This window comes from Mobula hypostoma, chromosome 28, assembly GCF_963921235.1.
Source record: "Mobula hypostoma chromosome 28, sMobHyp1.1, whole genome shotgun sequence".
NCBI classification, from domain to species: domain Eukaryota; kingdom Metazoa; phylum Chordata; class Chondrichthyes; order Myliobatiformes; family Myliobatidae; genus Mobula; species Mobula hypostoma.
In genome coordinates this window covers 15,272,525-15,290,554 of record NC_086124.1, presented here as the reverse complement: position 1 = coordinate 15,290,554, position 18,030 = coordinate 15,272,525, and the positions used below count along the sequence as shown (strand labels likewise).

The window sequence follows — 18,030 nt, the reverse complement described above, 5'->3', positions numbered from 1 at the left end:
TGGCACTCAACGTCAGTAAGACAAAAGAGCTGGTTGTGGACTTCAGGAAGGGTAAGACAAAGGAACACACACCAATCCTCATAGAGGGATCAGAAGTAGAGAGAGTGAACAGCTTCAAGTTCCTGGGTTTCAAGATCTCTGAGGATCTAACCTGGTCCCAACATATCGATGTAGTTATAAAGAAGGCAAGACAGCAGCTATACTTTATTAGGAGTTTGAAGAGATTTGGCATGTCAACAGATACACTGAAAAACTTCTATAGTTGTACGGTGGAGAGCATTCAGACAGGCTGCCTCACTGTCTAGTATGGAGGGGCTACCGCACAGGACCGAAAGAAGCTGCATAAGGTAGTAAATCTAGTCAGCTCCATCTTGGGTACTAGCCTACAAAGTATCCAGGACATCTTCAGGGAGCGGTGTCTCAGAAAGGCAGCGTCCATTATTAAGGACCTCCAGTGCCCAGGGCATGCCCTTTTCTCACTGTTACCATCAGGTAGGAGGTACAGAAGCCTGAAGGTACACACTCAGTGATTCAGGAACAGCTTCTTCCCCTCTGCCATCAGATTCCTAAATGCACATTGAATCTTTATACACTACCTCACTTTTTTTTAAATTATATCGTATTTTTGTTTTTGCATGTTTTTTAAATCTATTCAATATACATAATTGATTTACTTGTTTATTTATTATTATTATTATTTTTATTTTATTTATTATTATATTTTCTCCTGTCTGCTAGATTATGTATTGCATTGAACTGCTGCTGCTAAGTTAACAAATTTCACATCACATGCCGGTGATAATAAACCTAATTTTGATTATGATTTCAATATGCACCCTCATCACTCCTGATCCTGCTGTCTTTCTCTCTGCCCCTCTAAGGCAGAGCCTTCAAAAATGCACACAATTTGACTTTACACCTCTACAGATGCGGATCAACCCACTGGTTTTCCCCCAGTAACACATTATTTTGCCCCAGATCCAGCATCTGCAGTTTCATGTCTTTGTGACTATTTTAAGACCATAAGATGTAGGAGAAGAACTGGGCCATTTAGCCCAGCGAGTTTGCTCTGCCATTCCATCATGGCTAATTTACTATCCCTTTCAACCCCATTCTCCTGCCTTCTTTGATACCCTGACCAATCAAGAACCTATCAAACTCTGTTTTAAATATACCCAATGACTGTGGCACTGAATTCCACAGATTCACCACCCTCTGGCTACAGTAATTGGTCCTCATCTCTGGACTTTTCCACTACAGGAAACATCCTCCTAATGCCCACTCTGTCTCAGCCTTTCAATATTCGATAAGATTCAATAAGATCTCCCCTCATTCTTCTAAACTCCAGTGAGTACAGGTACAGAGCCACTCTATGAAGGAGGAGAAGATGGTGGCGCGACAGCAGCACGTGCGGCCACTTCGGTGGTGATGTCTGTTATCTGTCAAATAGGGGACCGTGCACAATTCTGATTTGATGGAGACAGACGTGAGAGTACGGAGGAACATCTGGAAAACTTCTGAAATGCCCGTTTCACTGCCACTGCTACTGTGTGGTAACCGGAATCTCTGGAGCAGAAGGCCCTGAAATCCTCGGCTTTGCTTGTTTCAGCGGCTGGGGCTAGGTCGAAGGCGCTCGGCAGAGGATGGTGCTCGGGAGGCTGTATCAGAGAGGCTGGTCAGAAACTCGAAGTTTTCGGACGGATGGACTCAGTGTCGGCTGTGGTCGGCTGCTTCCAAGGCATCGGCAAGTTGACGGTACCTGGAGGTTTATGGCAGTGAGTTTCTCCCTTTTGCCACCTGCTATCGGGGACTTTTGAGACTTTATTTACCGTGCCCATGGTTAGTTCTTCATCAAATTATGGTATTGGTTTGCACTGCTGTAACTATATGTTGTGATTATGTGGTTCTTTCAGTGTTAGTTTTTGGTTTGTCCTGTTTTCTGTGATATCACTCCGGAGAAACATTGTGTCATTTCTTAATGCATGTATGCATTTCTGAATGACAATAAAAGAGGACTGAGTGTTCTCATAATCTAATCTAATCTATTTTCTCTGCAAATAACCTTCCTACTTTTGCCTCCAAGGTACTTTGTTCCATTAAAGACTCCAAAAGTGACGGTTGTTTAAATACTAACATTGCTTTGTTATCCTTTTTCAGCTGGTGCTGCAGAATCACGCTACAATGACGGAGGTGGAACCTGTACTGGATTTTGCTACGTCAGGGCGGACAGGCCGAAGAAACGCTTTGCCTGACATCCTCGGCTCCCCTGCAGGGGTCAGTCCATCAGAACTCCCCATGAAGCTAGCAGAATTATCCATAAATGCAGGTATGCTGATAATCCTCCACTGTCTTTGGTGCATGGGAATTTAAGCCACCATGAACACTAACAGATAACTATTTTAAATGAAAGTTCGATTGTTCAAACAGAACAGATATCTCAATCAAAACAGGGTGAACCCAGAGGAGCAGAATAAATCTTGTTCACAATAATTTTCTCAAATGATCTCTCCATTTACTTCTGTACCATTAAATTTATATCACAGACCATCCCGAGGTAGGAAAAATAGAGGGCTATAGGTAAGCCTAGGTAGTTCAAAGGTAAGGACATGTTCAGCACAGTTTTGTGGGATGAAGGGCCTGTATTGTGCTGTAGGTTTTCTATGTTTCTAAACAGGCTGCATATTTATAGATGTCTAGAAGTTGATTTTTTTACTGTAAGTCAGAAAATGCGCAAAAGTCAGTGAATATTGTAATGGCTGGCTTCAAAAGCACACAGGACTGATAAGAAAGAATTAAATTACTAAAAAAAACTGGAAGGAGGAAGGAATATGGGGAGAAGGGAGAGAGGGATATACAGAGTAGGAGAGAGGGATAAAGAGAGACAGAGAGAGAGATCAGAAAGGGAGAGATATATAGACGGAATGAGAGAATTCATTCTTCATTTGAAGAAATTTTGGCACGTTTGTCTGACCTTTAACCTCAATAATAATTTGGGAGCTCATTGGCAAGTAGGGAGAATCCACAAATTGGGATGACCTGTATAAATTAGAAGCAAGTTGTTCATATTCTTGAGTTGCAGTACACTCAAGTGGTTAATGGTGGTATTACTGCTAAAACTTCTTTTTCTCAACACTTCCCCAGGCTCTGTTGCAGGGTATAGTTTAATGGACAATAGGTGTCCGCTGATGGTCTGTTCTTGTTAGATGAGCTAAAAGAGGTACACGTTTCTATACGTAGCACATTCTCACTTATCACATATTAGAAGAATTGGCCTTGATTCTGCTGATTAGACCATGGGTGATATAATTTCAGACAACCGCCTTTGCCTCATATCCTTCACTACACTTGGCTAATATCAACAGCAGGAAATTGTGTATTTTTATTGTGCCAGTTACATACTAAAATGTCTCACAATACTTCGCGAGAACATTGAATGTTCGATTTACGAGAAGGGGAATAATTGTAAAATCAAAGTGTTGCTCTGTCAGAGCCAGTGCAAATCGTGAAGCATGTAATCGAAAATCAGGTTTATTGCCACTGACTTCAGTTGTGAAATTTGTTGTTTTGTGGCAGCAGTAGAGTGAGGACAGAACAAATGACTACAATAAACATAAATGCACAGTACAAAACAGAAATAGCGAGGTATTGTTCATGAGCTCCCAGGCCATTCTTAGATTGTGTCGGCACATCCTCAGGTGTTTGGTTGTTATGCAAACAATGCGTTTCACTGTGTGTTGTACCTGTGGGAAATAAATGAATCTGAATCTGTCAAAATATATAGCATTGAAGGAATAAAGACAACAGATTCTGAAAATCCAAAGCAACACACACACACACACACACACACATACAATGCTAGAGGAACTCAGCAGGTCAGGCAGCATCAAAAGAGTGGACTTTTTGGGTCCAGACATTTCATCAGAAGACGGTGTGACCCGAATGGACAGGATTCATCATTAAGAATCCCCATTACCCAGGTCATGCTTTGTTTTCATTGCTGACCATCGGTAAGGAGATACAGGAGCCTGAAGGCACACTGAACGATTCAGGAACAGCTTCGTCCCCTCTGCCATCCGATTTTGAAATGGATATTGAACTCAATGACGCTAACTCAATACATTTTTATTTCCTATTTTATCACTAATGTAGATTCTCTATTATATATATATATTTACTGTAATGTTCTATAACTCAGTTTTTCTTCTATAACGTACTGCATTGTGCTGCTGCTGCAAAACAATAAATTTCACCACATATGCTGGTGATATTAAATCCGATTCTGATGGATAGTTCCTCCTTGAGGGTGTCCTCAATGGTGGGGAGGCTTCAGGTACAGAGGTCCAGGTTTTGAAGCTTGTGGGTTAGTACTATCAAATTGTAGTTTGGGATGACTTATTTAAGTTGAGGGAGTGAAGAAGGGGAGCCAAGAGTCCTTTTGAAAGGCGGCACCTAATTAGTTCACACAGGCAGACTTCTGATGGAAGGAATAAACACTGGCTGGGCTGTTCAATAATAGATTGAGATATTGTGTGACCACGTAGAGAGGCTGGACTGTTCCTGTGCAATGACTCGCCTTGAGAGATGTTTGTACTGCGATCGTTCATGTCAGAAAATAGCCAATGTGTTCTGGACGGGCTACATGTTAACATTTCGTTGAGTTGCACTGCACTCAAGTGTTTGAAGATGGTATTACAGTTATCACCTCTGTGTCTTTTCCCCTCCATTTTTTTCTAACACTGACTTTCGCAGTGTGTTGATTAATGGATGTTAAACGCCCACTGCTCCTTGGTCCATCCTTGAGAGACAAGCTAAGAGAGGGATCATATCAGGACAGGTTCTGTACTTGATAAATTCTCTTCTGTAATATGTTACAAGAATAGGCTATTTAATCCCTAAAACCTGCAGTGAGACCAGAGTCGGGATCACAATGATCTGAAATAGGCCCATACTGACCAAAGCGCTATCCTGAACTAATCTGATTTCCCCATACCCCTAAACCAGGGGTTCCCAACCTCTTTCATGCCATTAACCGAGGGGTCTGTGGACCCCAGGCTGGGAACCCCTGCTCTAAAGTTTTCCTGTTCTTATAATTAATTGAACTCCCTTCGCCAAACATAAAGGGGCATGAGGCAAAACTTGTTTTTGCTGTTCTGAGGAAGGGTCTCAGCCCGAAACATCAACTGCTTGCTGAGTTCCTCCTGCATTTTATGTATTCTTTTCTCATGTTTATGAAAAACTTGTGTATTTATACTGTGGCAGTTACATAGTAATATATCTTCAGATGGTTCAGTAGAACATCAAACATTGTTTACTTGGGTTATTAAAAGTACTAATAGATTCATAGATGTTAGATGAAGGAATCAAAGATTCAAAGCACACTTAGTATCAAAGTATGTATATCATACACCTTGAAATTTGTCTGCTTGCTGGAAGCCACAACCTTAAGAGCTTCAAAAAGAGCAGGCATTTTAATCTAAGGAAGGAAAGAAGGTTGGCCAAGAGTGCTTTGGAAAAGTAATACTTAATAGAAAAGACCATAAGACATAAGAGCAGAATTCAGCCCATCGAATCTGCTCTACCATTCCATCAGGACTGATTTATTATCCCTCTCAACCCCATTGCCACCTTTGGCAATGAATTCCACAGATTCACCACCCTCTGGCTAAAGAGATTCCTCCCCATCTCTGTTCTAAGGTGTGATGTTTGGTAACTCCAGATACTAACCGAAATAAAAAGGCAGGAGCTGGAATGTGATATGTCTGCTTCATTTTTCATTAGTGAGGCCCTCACATATGACGTAGTGGAGTAATAACGTATGCCATTCACATATTCTGTATAACCCAGAATGAATTATGTAAAAAAACAAAGAATGCTTAATCAAACAGTACATTTACAATATTGTTCAAATATTACTGAAATAGTGAATACACTATACTCCTTGCTTAGCTATAAACTCCAACTCAATATAGAATGCATCTCAACTCACATATGTAACATATTGCTCTCTAGTCATTATATATATATTATACACATACAGTATATTGTACAACTACTATATAGATATCCTTAGCATAGTAAACTTTAAATTGTCTCATTGAGGCCTAAAGATTTAATCGCTTACTCTCATGGGATAATGTCTTTCCTAACAAGTGCAATCAAGTTGTCGCCTCAGCCAGTCATGGCCCCGCAATGTTGATCTTCCTGTTTTTACCATATTGGCTGTTGTATTTCACTGTTACAAATGTCATTCCCACAGGAGTTATCTTTTCTGGGGGGAGGGGGGTAAAGTGAGAAGCTGAAAGGTGACTGGTGGAAGAGATAAATAGCTGAAGAAGGAGGAATCTGATAGGAGAGGAGAGTGAATTATGAGAGAAGGGGAAGGAGCAGGGGCAAGCGGGGAGCCAGAGTGGGGAATGAAAAAAAAGAGAAGGGGGAGAGGGGAGAAATTACCGGAAATTAGAGAAACCACAGGTCTGTAACAATTGTGTGCCGCCTTGTCTATCTCAAGCTCATTCTGAAAATCCAAGACAAAAGTCTAATTTTCTTGTTTGTTTTTCTGTTGTGAATGAAGAAGGAGCAGAAGGCGCTCAGACCCCTTCGACAGAGGTACCACCAGAATCAACAGAGAGTCCAGAGCTGAAAGACGCATCGTAACACGCTGAAAGGAAGCCCTTACACTAAAGACAAAAAAGTGTTAATAAAGCTTTAAATAAGTGATCTGAATACTGTCAGGATTCCTTGAAGCTACATGCCAAGTTCACCTGTGAGGGCAGCACAATGATGGGTGGTGATAATGTATAGAAATGAACAAAAATAAATAATTCAATGTTACATCTTGAGAAGGAAGTGTGGGAAGATGACCATGAGGAAGATGGAGTCAGGAACTTAATCTTCAAGCTCAACTTTTAATGAACTATCACTTGGATTAAGATTTAGAGAACAATGGCATATCGTGTTTCAGTTGAATTGCAACCTGTCTTTTTGTGCTCTAGAGCAGATATTTTCCTTTTCTCAGTATAAATCCTGATATATCTGTCAAAAGCAGCAATTAAATGTATACAACTACTCCTAAATGTATGACAACCTGGTTTTAAAGTCTTCAAATTGCATTATGGACTTCGATTCCCAACCCTTCCCCCTCCCCGAGTGTAAAAAATGATTTAAAGATTTCAGCTGACATATCAAGAAGTCCATTTTGTATGCCTGCACTTGAGGTAGTTGAGACATTTTGAAATGTTCTTTTTTTTTGAAGTAACCACTGGGGCAAAATGTTATTTGTCTGAATGTCTTCTATCTGGTGTTTCAAAGAGATAATAACTCATTGGGAAAAATCACTGTCTAATTTTATCCTTTCAAAAGTGTTTTTGCTTGTTAACCAAATACTGCAGTGTACCCGGGCGTTCCTGGGTTACAAATGATCTTACTTATGAAAATCTGAGCATTTTTAAAGCAGGTAATAATAAAATATTTCATGGTGTTCATTAACAACTGGATACAGTATATATTCCATTTATTTAATTATGGGTAACATTAAAGTGATTATTCAGTGCAATTGTGTATACAGCAATACAACATGGGCATATATAGATCACAGGGCTGTTCTGACTTGGTGTTCTCAAGAACAAAATGCTCATATAACCCTGACAACTGCCTGTTTTTAGCACATCCCTCCACTGTCTGCCACTTGGTTAATACGTCATATTCTTAAACGGTTATACTTTCCTTCATCAACAGTTCAAACTAACTTTCAGCTATGTATCGCTATGCAATAATTCAACTGTTGTTCCTCTCCGCGCCTTTCAGCGCATTTGGCAGCAACCTTGCTGTTTCTTTAGCCAAGTTGGCGCTCAGCCACGCACAAAGTGTGCAAGGAGCCGGCTGGATTCGAAACCGGGACCACTCGCCCCAAAGTCTGGTGCAGATGCTGCAACACCACCGGCGGGCTAAACAATTCACTTGGAGCTGGTAATATGAGGGAAATTTTAGAAGTGAGATTAGTAATCAAAGTATGTGGCAAGTGATCACACAAGTTGTATTTTCTCCTGAGAGAAGTCAAGTAAGTTGGTTTAAATTTCTAAATCGAAATGATTGTTTGAATTGTGAGTTTGCTTTGCTCCAACGGAGTGTTTTATTGGCAGTGAAAGGTTTACTTAAACTTCATTTGTCCTAATTTCCTTGCCTATTCCAGCTCTGAATCCGGCTAAGAGTTACTGTGAGAGGGTGTGACTTCATGACAAAACAGTGTACTGCGTCAAATTGCAGAATATTCAAATGAATTATAAAAGGAGTTGGAACAGTAAACGTCATCATATCCAATTGCAAATATCAGAACAGTGGGACTTACAACAGAAATTTAATAGCAAATTTATTATCAAAGTGTAGCGATGTGATACACAGCGCTAGAATAACCACACGGAGTCGGTGAGTTGGAGTTGCGATGAAAGAGGTTTATTCAAACTTCGCGCCCCGCTTTAAAGCCTTCCCGTTCCCGCCCTTTTTGCTGTCCGCCCTCTGCCTGCGCGCGCTGTTTCGTGAGCCGGTTCGTGGGTGTCAGAAAGTGGGTCGCCACATAACCCCCCCCCCCAGAACCGGCGATACCTCCCCCAATGTCCACAGTCTGGATCGGCCTCTGTTTGGGAGGTCTGCCCCTGCGCCGCGGTGCCTGAGCCTGGACCGGTTGCGCCAAGTCCACATGGGCCGGTTTGAGTCGGTCCACCGTGAAAACCTCCTCTCTCCCCCCAATGTCCAGCACGAACGTGGACCCGTTGTTCCTGATCACCTTAAACGGCCCCTCGTAGGGCCGCTGTAGCGGTGCCCGGTGTCCGCCCCGTCGTACAAAAAGAAACTTACAGTTCTGCAGGTCTTTGGGTACGCAGGTCGGGCTCTGTCCGTGCTGTGAAGTGGGTATGGGGGCCAGGTTACCGAGACTCTCACGTAGTCTGTCCAGGACTGCTGTGGGTTCTTCCTCTTGCCCCCTTGGGGCTGGTATGAACTCTCCTGGGACGACCAGGGGCGCGCCGTACACCAACTCGGCCGACGAGGTGTGCAGATCCTCTTTGGGCGCCGTAGGGATTCCGAGCAGGACCCAGGGAAGTTCGTCCACCCAGTTCGGCCCCTCCAGGCAGGCCATGAGAGCCGATTTCAGGTGACGGTGGAAGCGCTCCACTAGTCCGTTCGACTGTGGGTGGTAGGCAGTTGTGTGGTGTAGCTGTGTTCCTAAAAGTCTGGCCATAGCCGACCACAGGCTGGAGGTGAACTGGGCACCCCTGTTGGAGGTAATGTGGGCCGGTACCCCGAAGTGTGCTACCCAGGTTGCGATCAGTGCTCGGGCGCAGGATTCGGAGGTGGTGTCACTGAGCGGGACTGCCTCTGGCCATCTGGTGAACCGGTCTATCATAGTTAGGAGGTACCGCGCTCCTCGTGACACTGGCAGGGGCCCCACGATATCCACATGGATGTGGTCGAACCTCCGGCGGGTGGGTTCGAACCGCTGCGGTGGAGCCTTGGTGTGCCGCTGCACCTTGGCCGTTTGGCACTGCATACACGTTTTGGCCCATTCACTGACCTGTTTACGAAGTCCATGCCACACGAACCTGTTGGAGACCAGGGTCCTGATGGAGGGGTGCACTAAGTTGTGAATGGATTCGAACACCCGCCGGCGCCAGGCTGCTGGGACGACGGGGCGGGGTTGGCCGGTGGCTACGTCACATAGTAGGGTCCTCTCACCTGGGCCTGCGGGGAGGTCTTGGAGCTGCAAACCGGAGACTGCAGTCCTGTAACTGGGGATCTCAGCGTCTGCCTGCTGTGCCTCTGCCAGCGCTGCAAAGTCCACCCCCTGGGACAGGACCTGTATGGTAGGTCTGGAAAGTGCGTCTGCCACGACATTGCTCTTTCCAGAGACATGCCGGATGTCGGTCGTGTACTCGGAGATGTAGGACAGATGTCGCTGCTGGCGGGACGACCAGGGGTCGGACACCTTAGTGAACGCAAAGGTAAGCGGTTTGTGGTCTGTGAACGCGGTGAAGGGCCTACCTTCTAAGAAGTACCTGAAATGCCGGATTGCCAGGTATAGTGCCAATAGCTCCCGGTCGAAGGCACTGTATTTGAGTTCGGGTGGTCGTAGGTGTTTGCTGAAGAACGCCAGGGGTTGCCAGCGACCCTCGATGAGTTGTTCCAGCACTCCACCGACTGCTGTGTTGGATGCGTCCACCGTGAGGGCAGTAGGAACGTCTGTTCTGGGGTGCACTAGCATCGCGGCGTTTGCTTCGCTTCTTTGGTTTTAACGAAAGCGGTTGCGGCCTCTTCGTTCCAGGTAATGTCCTTGCCCTTACCCGACATTAGAGTGAACAAGGGGTGCATGGTTCGGGCTGCTGAGGGGTGGAAACGGTGGTAGAAATTCACCATACCCACGAATTCCTGCAAGCCTTTGATTGTGTTGGGTCGGGGGAAGTGGCGGACCGCGTCTACCTTGGCGGGCAGCGGGGTTGCCCCGTCTTTAGTAATCCTGTGGCCCAGGAAGTCGATGGTGTCGAGTCGGAACTGGCATTTGGCTGGATTGATTGTAAGGCCGAATTCACTCAGGCGGGAGTAGAGCTGGCGGAGGTGGGACAGATGCTCCTGCCGACTACTGCTGGCTATGAGGATGTCGTCCAAATAGATGAATGCAAAGTCCAGGTCGCGTCCCACCGCGTCCATTAGCCGCTGGAAAGTCTATGCGGCATTCTTCAGACCAAACGGCATTCGGAGGAATTCGAAAAGTCCGAACGGGGTGATAAGTGCTGTTTTGGGGATGTCGTCCGGATGTACAGGGATTTGATGGTATCCCCGGACGAGGTCTACCTTGGAAAAGATCCTTGCGCCGTGTAGGTTTGCTGCGAAGTCTTGAATGTGCGGCACAGGGTAGCGGTCTGGCGTTGTAGCCTCGTTCAGTCTGCGGTAGTCACCGCATGGTCTCCAGCCCCCCGTCGCCTTGGGCACCATGTGAAGGGGGGAGGCCCATGGGCTGTCGGACCGTCGTATGATCCCTAATTCCTCCATCTTCTTGAACTCCTCCTTCGCCAGTCGGAGCTTGTCCGGGGGAAGCCTTCGAGCACGGGCGTGGAGGGGTGGTCCCTGGGTCGGGATGTGGTGCTGTACTCCGTGTCTGGCCATGGCTGCCGTGAACTACGGTGTCAGTACTGATGGGAAATCCGCCAGGACCCTGGTGAATTCATCGTCGGACAGCGTGATGGAGTCCAGGTGTGGGGCTGGCAACTATGCTTCACCCAGGGAGAACGTTTGAAAAGTCTTGGCGTGGACTAATCGCTTCCCTTGCAAGTCGACCAGCAGGCTGTGGGCTCGTAGAAAATCTGTCCCCAGCAGTGGTTGGGCCACGGCGGCCAGTGTGAAGTCCCACGTGAACCGGCTGGAGCTGAACTGTAGCCGCACCGTGCGGGTGCCGTAGGTTCGTATTGTGCTGCCATTAGCGGCCCTCAGGGTGGGTCCCGGTTCTCTGTTGCGGGTGTCGTAACTCGTTGGAGGTAAGACGCTGATCTCCGCTCCGGTGTCAACCAAAAAGCGGCGTCTCGACTGCTTGTCCCAGACGTACAGGAGGCTGTCCTGATGGCCAGCCGCCGTAGCGATCGGCAGCGGCTGGCCCTGGCGTTTCCCGGGAATTTGCAGGGCGGTCTGCAGCGGCGGGCCTCCGTGCCCCACCGCTGGTGGTAGAAACACCAATGTTCGTTGGGCTCCTCACTCCCGTCGCCGGGTTTTGTAGGCTCTGCTGCCGGGCCCGGTCTGGTCTGTCGTTGGGCTCGCGGCTTGGTGATCTGTGCGACGGGCGCCCCTCTCTCTTTCCTGGCATTCCACAGCACATCTGCTCGGGCCGCCACCTCCCGGGGGTCGCTGAAATCTGCGTCGGACAGCAGCAGGCATTCGTCCTCGGGCAGTTGCTCTAGGAACGCCTGCTCAAACATGAGGCAGGGTTTGTGTCCTTCAGCCAGGGCCAGCATCTCGTTCATTAATGCTGACGGCGGCCTGTCTCCCAAACCATCCAGGTGCATTAAGCGGCGTGCTCGTTCGCGCCGTGAGAGTCCGAAAGTCCTTATGAGCAGGGTTTTGAATGCTGTGTATTTGCCGTCCTCCGGGGGCGACTGTATAAACTCCTCAATTTGTGCAGCAGTCTCCTGGTCGAGGGAGCTCAGCACGTAGTAGTAGCGAGTGGACTCCGAGGTTATCTGCCGAATGTGGAATTGTGCCTCAGCTTGTTCGAACCATAAATGGGGTCGCAGCGTCCAGAAGCCTGGCAGTTCCAACGAAACTGCGTGAACAGATGCAGCGTCGGTCATCTCTGGTCCAAATATCGTTTGGGCCGTCGGGGTCACCAATTGTAGCGATGTGCTACACACAGCGCTAGAATAACCACACGGAGTCGGTGAGTTGGAGTTGCGATGAAAGAGGTTTATTCAAACTTCGCGGCCCGCTTTAAAGCCTTCCCGTTCCCGCCCTTTTTGCTGCCCGCCCTCTGCCTGCGCGCGCTGTTTCCTGAGCCGGTTCGTGGGTGTCAGAAAGTGGGTCGCCACAAAAGTATGTTTATGTCACCATTTCGTACCCTGAGATTCATTTTCTTGTGGGTACAAGAAGGTACAAAAGAATGACAATAGATAGACTGGAAAGACGTTGTTTGCTCTCCTGCGATGGTTACTCCTCTCTCCATGCATTGAAGTTATGAAGACTGCCCCGGCTGCTCTGCTCTGTGCCCACTAACATGACGGACTGATATTAAGGCTTTGGGCCTTCTCCGGGGTTCAGATCCAAGGACTCATTTTGGTTCAGGATGTTGTTGCTCGCTCCCCCCACCCAACCACCCTTTCTTCACGCATCGGGTGTTGGTCATTTTTTTTAAAATTGGGTTCTTTCAGGTTTCTTGTTTTGTGGCTACCCATAAGCAAACAAGTCTCAAGGTTGCTGTATCATTTAAACATTATTTGATAATAAATGTATTTTGAAACTTTGAATTAATGAAAAAACTATACACAAACAAAAATGGGCAATCAGTGTTCCAAAGATGACAAATTGTGCAAATACAAAAGAACAGGGTTTGATGACTGGTTCTTCGCTTGCGAAGATCAGGGAGGAATAAGAATCCGAAGAAGCGACGGCACTATTGCTGGTGACTGTAGGGGCCAATTCTGGATCAGCAGACTCTGGAACAGTAGGGACACAGGAATGGGCTCTTGGGTGGTAGGATCCTTCCTGTGTCTCCTCTTCACTTCAGCAGTCACTCTTCTGGATGCCTCAAAATTCTTGGCTCCACCATAGACCAGCAGTCTCTGTCACAAGCCAGCTGCTGCCACTCGTTGACCTTGACATTGGCCCTGAGGGAGCTACCGCTTAAGTTGGTCTTTGTATCTCCTGTGTGGGTCTCTCTTATCCTGAGAGAGTTCTCTGTAGAGTACTGCTCTTGGTAACCTGGAGTTGTCCATGCGAGACACGTGGCTTGGTCAGCGAAGCTGCTTGAGCAGCAAAGTGACTTCAGTGTTTGGAACACACACAAAATGCTGGAGGAACTCAGCAGGCCAGGCAACATCTGGGGAAAAGAGTACAGTCAACGTTTCGGGGCAAGACCCTTCAGCAGGACAATGCCTGGACGTTCAGCCTTCTCCAGGACCTCGTTGTTGGAGACAATGATCCTGCCAGCTGATACCCATGACTTAACACACTAGGATAACACCCTAAGCGACTATCACTCTACTCCCTCCACAGCAACATCTCTACACACCGTAAATGTAAGAGGTTGTGCCTATCATAATATATGATAGTTTACAGCAACAGTCTGTGTCAAGTACTGCCAATGCTTCTGTGATCTTTAAGAAATATCAATTGTATAAATTGTAAATTAACCTTAAAACAGCATATAACTGATTTTACACTGGTTCTGTGATATGTTCTACAGGGTATCTCCAAATAATTTGTGTGCCAAAGGCAGTGAGTGGGGAACGGTTAAAATATTGAAGAGTGTAGCTGGAGTACATTTAAACAAGGGCATGCTGAACTAACAGATACATCCAGGAGGTAAAAACAAATTGTGGACTTCATCGAATCTCCAATGGCATTCATTGTAAATTAAGTTTAACAGACCCACCAAAAAATGTGACTAATCAATAATTTTTTTGTGTGGAGTTAGGGATTGTAGATTGATGCGCAATACTATAAGTGTGAAACTGTGGTATGGGCCCCCAAATCCTTTCTACAGGGGCACAATTGACAGCATCCTGGCTGCATCACTACCTGGTACGGGAATTGTACTTCCCTCAAGAGAGTGGTGCGGACAGCCCAGTGCATCTGTAGTTGTGAACTTCCCATGATTCAGGACATTTACAAGGACAGGTGTGTACGAAGGGCCGGTAGGATCATTGGGGCCCCAAGTCATCCCAACCACAATCTGTTCCAGCTGCTACCATCCGGGAAGCGGTACCACAGAATAGAAGCCAGGACCAACAGGCTCCAGGATAGCTTCTTCCACCAGGCCATCAGACTGATGAACTCACGCTGATTTGAGTGTACTCTATATTACATTGACTGTTCTATTTATCATAAATTATTATGATTGCACATGGCACATTTAGATGAAGACGTAACAAAGATTTTTAGTCATGTATGTGAAGGATGTAAGGAATTAGTCAATTCAATTCAATTCAATACTCATCTCACCTTTAAAACCCCTTGATAATGACAGACTGTAGGCAAATGAAGAGAATAATATATCAGTGATGTCCAAAGTGAAGTTTAATGATCAAAATACATACATATCACCTGTGACTCATTTTCTTGTGGGCATACTCAATAAATCTGTAGAATAATAACCATAACAAAATCAATGAAAGACCACCCAACTACGGTGTTTAATTGGAGTGCAGAAGCAAAAAGAAATAATAATAATAAATAGGCAATAAATATTAAGAATATGAGATGAAGAGTCCTTGAAAGGTGAGTGCACACGTTGTGGGAGCATTTCAGTTGGGGTAAGTGAAGTTATCCTGTTTGGTTCATTTTTTAAAAAATTTAATTCAAGTTTAATTGTCATCTAATCATACCTGAATACAGCCAAATGAGACAGCGTTACAATGGGGTCAAAGACACATTACCAACAGTAACACACAGTAAGTACCCACAAAATCACGATCATGAAATAAGACCCACTTCACCCCACTCCCCCACCCCGCATCGCTGCGGCTTGGCACATACAAGTCAACAAACCCATATAGAATATTAGTAAAAATACAACTATGCAGAATCCCTGATGCCCATTAGGCGATACCATGGCTTCGAGGTCCAGTCCTCAAATATAGAAAACACAACCAGACAAATATATAAACATGAGGAATTCTGCAGATGCTGGAAATTCAAGCAACACACATCAAATTCTCTCACACTCCTTTTTCTCCCTCTGACTATACCCCTTGCCCATCCTCTGGGCTTTCCCCCCCTCCCCCTTTTCCTTCTCCCTGGGCCTCTTGTCCCATGGTCCTCTCGTATCCCTTTTGCCAATCACCTGTCCAGCTCTTGGCTCCATCCCTCCCCCTCCTGTCTTCTCCTATCATTTTGGATCTCCCCCTCCCCCTCCCACTTTCAAATCTCTTACTAGCTCTTCCTTCAGTTAGTCCTGACGAAGGGTCTCGGCCCGAAACGTCGACTGTACCTCTTCCTAGAGATGCTGCCTGGCCTGCTGCGTTCACCAGCAACTTTGATGTGTGTTGCCAGACAAATATATATGTATATAGCCCAGACCCCTTCGTCATAATAAATCTTCAGTCACCACAACTGCGCTATGCTGCCCCGGTAGAGTGCAATGGCTTTTTTTAAAATACATTTTCTTTAAAGAAAGTTTATCAGTTTTAAAGCCACATTTACAATGTTACATAATCTTTTTAATGAATGTAGTTCAAATACTAAAAGTGAGTCTTAACATTTTGAAAAATACATAGAGGTTACTGTGGGGTGATCCCAATACCATTTAGATGTGCTCAGTATGATTACAAGTCAAACAATCACGACTGCAAGATTGTACTCATCATTATTTTACATACTGAATGGTGCAAGTTCATCATCATTTCAAACACTCGCTAACTTCTCTCTTATTCTATCTCCCTGTTACTACTGATGGTGAGGACCTACATGTACCTAGGGGTGCAACTGGATGACAGACTTGAGTGGAGCACCAACACAGAGGCTGTGTACAAGAATGGCCTACTTCCTGAGGAGACTGAGGTCCTTTGGAGTATGCTGGCCTCTTCTTCACATGTTCTGCCAGCGTGTTGTCACCAAGACAATCTTCTATGCTGGGGCAATGGCATCAACACGAGTGATGCCAACAGGCTCAATAAACTGATTACTATTATAGGAGTCAGACTGGACACACTGGAGGCTGTCGTAGAATGAAGAACCCCACGGAAAATCCTGGCAATTCTGTACAACGTTTCTCACCCTCTGTATGCCACCTTGGCTGAACAGAGGAGCACTTTTAGTAATAGACTAAGACAATTGTGCTGCTCCAAAGAGTGCTATATGAGGTCATTCTTACCCTCAGCCATCAGGCTCTACAATGAGTCAGCCCATAGTCAGGGAAGTGATGACCCCCTCCTGTGAAACTGTTTGCGGTAACTTGTTTTTTATTCTTTCAACTTCTCTTCTAATATTTATATCTGTGCACTTGTAATACTACTGTGACACTATAATTTCCTTTGGGATCAATAAAGTATCTGTAATCTTATACAGTTTAATATAATTTTAATACTATCTTATACAGTATTATGATTCAAGATTCAAATTTACTTATCGCGTGTACAGCAATCCCTGCAGTGAAATCTATCATTTGCATTAACAACCACCACACCCGAGGTTCGCTGGAGGCAGCCCGCAAGTGTCACCACACATTCCTGACGTAACACATTCGCAAGGCTTGGCGTAACAATACAGAACACAAGCAACAAAACAACAACAGAAAAATAAGCCCCGTTCATTCCCCCCCCCACACACACACCCACACATGCACAGCTCTTTAACCCCAGACAGGTCTCTACCCTGTGTGATTCTGTGGGGATAGAAGAAAGGAGGATAAGAAAGGAAAAAATAATAAAAGCAAAAGGAAATGCAGGCTCAAAACTGATGTCAGGAATTTCTCACCTCAGACTAATTCACTCACACACTGGAATTTATCCTTGAAACTCATCAGCATACCAATCTGCTGTCAAATGGACACATACTGTCGACTAGACACTCTAATGGTGAGCTGAATGGGTATGGGAAGTATTTGGAGACAGATGAACCGAAATGATCTGTTCTTCTGAATCACATCATTAGACATATTGGATTAATTGAAATAATGATGGTGAACCTCATCTACTTGTAGACGTAGCATTTGTCGTCCCACTTGGTTTCAACAAATAAAGCTGTTAAATGCCTCAAAACTCAGAGAGTATTTAACACCCTTCCCCACCACCATCTCCCAGGCCAAGCTCTCTTCTTGCTGCTGCCATCAGGAAGAAGGGACAGGAAAAATAGGATCTGATAAAGAGTCTTGGCTTGAAATATCGATTGTTTATTCATTTCCACAGATGCTGCCTGGCCTGCTGAGTTCCTCCAGCATTTTGTGTGTGTGTTGCTCTGAATTTCCAGCATCTGCAGAATCTCAGACTAACACCTGCACACAAACATAAAAAATAGGAGCAGGAGTAGGCTATCTGGCCCGTCGAGCCTGCTCCACCATTCAATAAGATCATGGCTGATCTGGCCATGGACTCATCTCCACCTATCTGCCTTTTCTCCATAACCCCTCAATTCCCCTACTACGCAAAAATTTATCCAACCTTGTCTTAAATATATTTACTGAGGTAGTCTCAGTGGGCAGAAAATTCCACAGATTCATCACTCTCTGAGAAAAGCAGTTCCTGCTCTACTCCCCCAAATCTTGAGGTTGTGTTCCCTTGTTCTTCTACTACTACTATGTCGACTCAGGACTTGTTCTAGTCTCGCCTATCAGTGGAAACAACT

The 18,030-nt window shown here is 45.4% G+C and overlaps 2 protein-coding genes across 6 annotated transcripts in view; both read left to right on the top strand.

Annotated features, from left to right (window-relative positions):
- LOC134338785 (cAMP-dependent protein kinase inhibitor alpha-like) overlaps positions 1–7,478 on the top strand; it is a 174,257-nt gene extending 166,779 nt beyond the window's left edge. For all 5 annotated transcript variants that reach the window (XM_063034846.1, XM_063034844.1, XM_063034848.1 and 2 more), the window contains 2 exons: positions 2,158–2,326; positions 6,572–7,478. In XM_063034846.1, the coding sequence (XP_062890916.1) occupies positions 2,182–2,326; positions 6,572–6,654 (228 nt within the window). In that variant the 5' untranslated portion in view covers positions 2,158–2,181 and the 3' untranslated portion in view covers positions 6,655–7,478. The remainder of the gene's footprint in view (positions 1–2,157; positions 2,327–6,571) is intronic.
- A 2,452-nt stretch (positions 7,479–9,930) lies between these two features.
- LOC134338784 (fatty acid-binding protein, brain-like) overlaps positions 9,931–18,030 on the top strand; it is a 33,340-nt gene continuing 25,240 nt past the window's right edge. Inside the window, exon 1 of the mRNA XM_063034843.1 lies at positions 9,931–9,992. Within this exon, the coding sequence (XP_062890913.1) occupies positions 9,941–9,992 (52 nt within the window). The 5' untranslated portion in view covers positions 9,931–9,940. The remainder of the gene's footprint in view (positions 9,993–18,030) is intronic.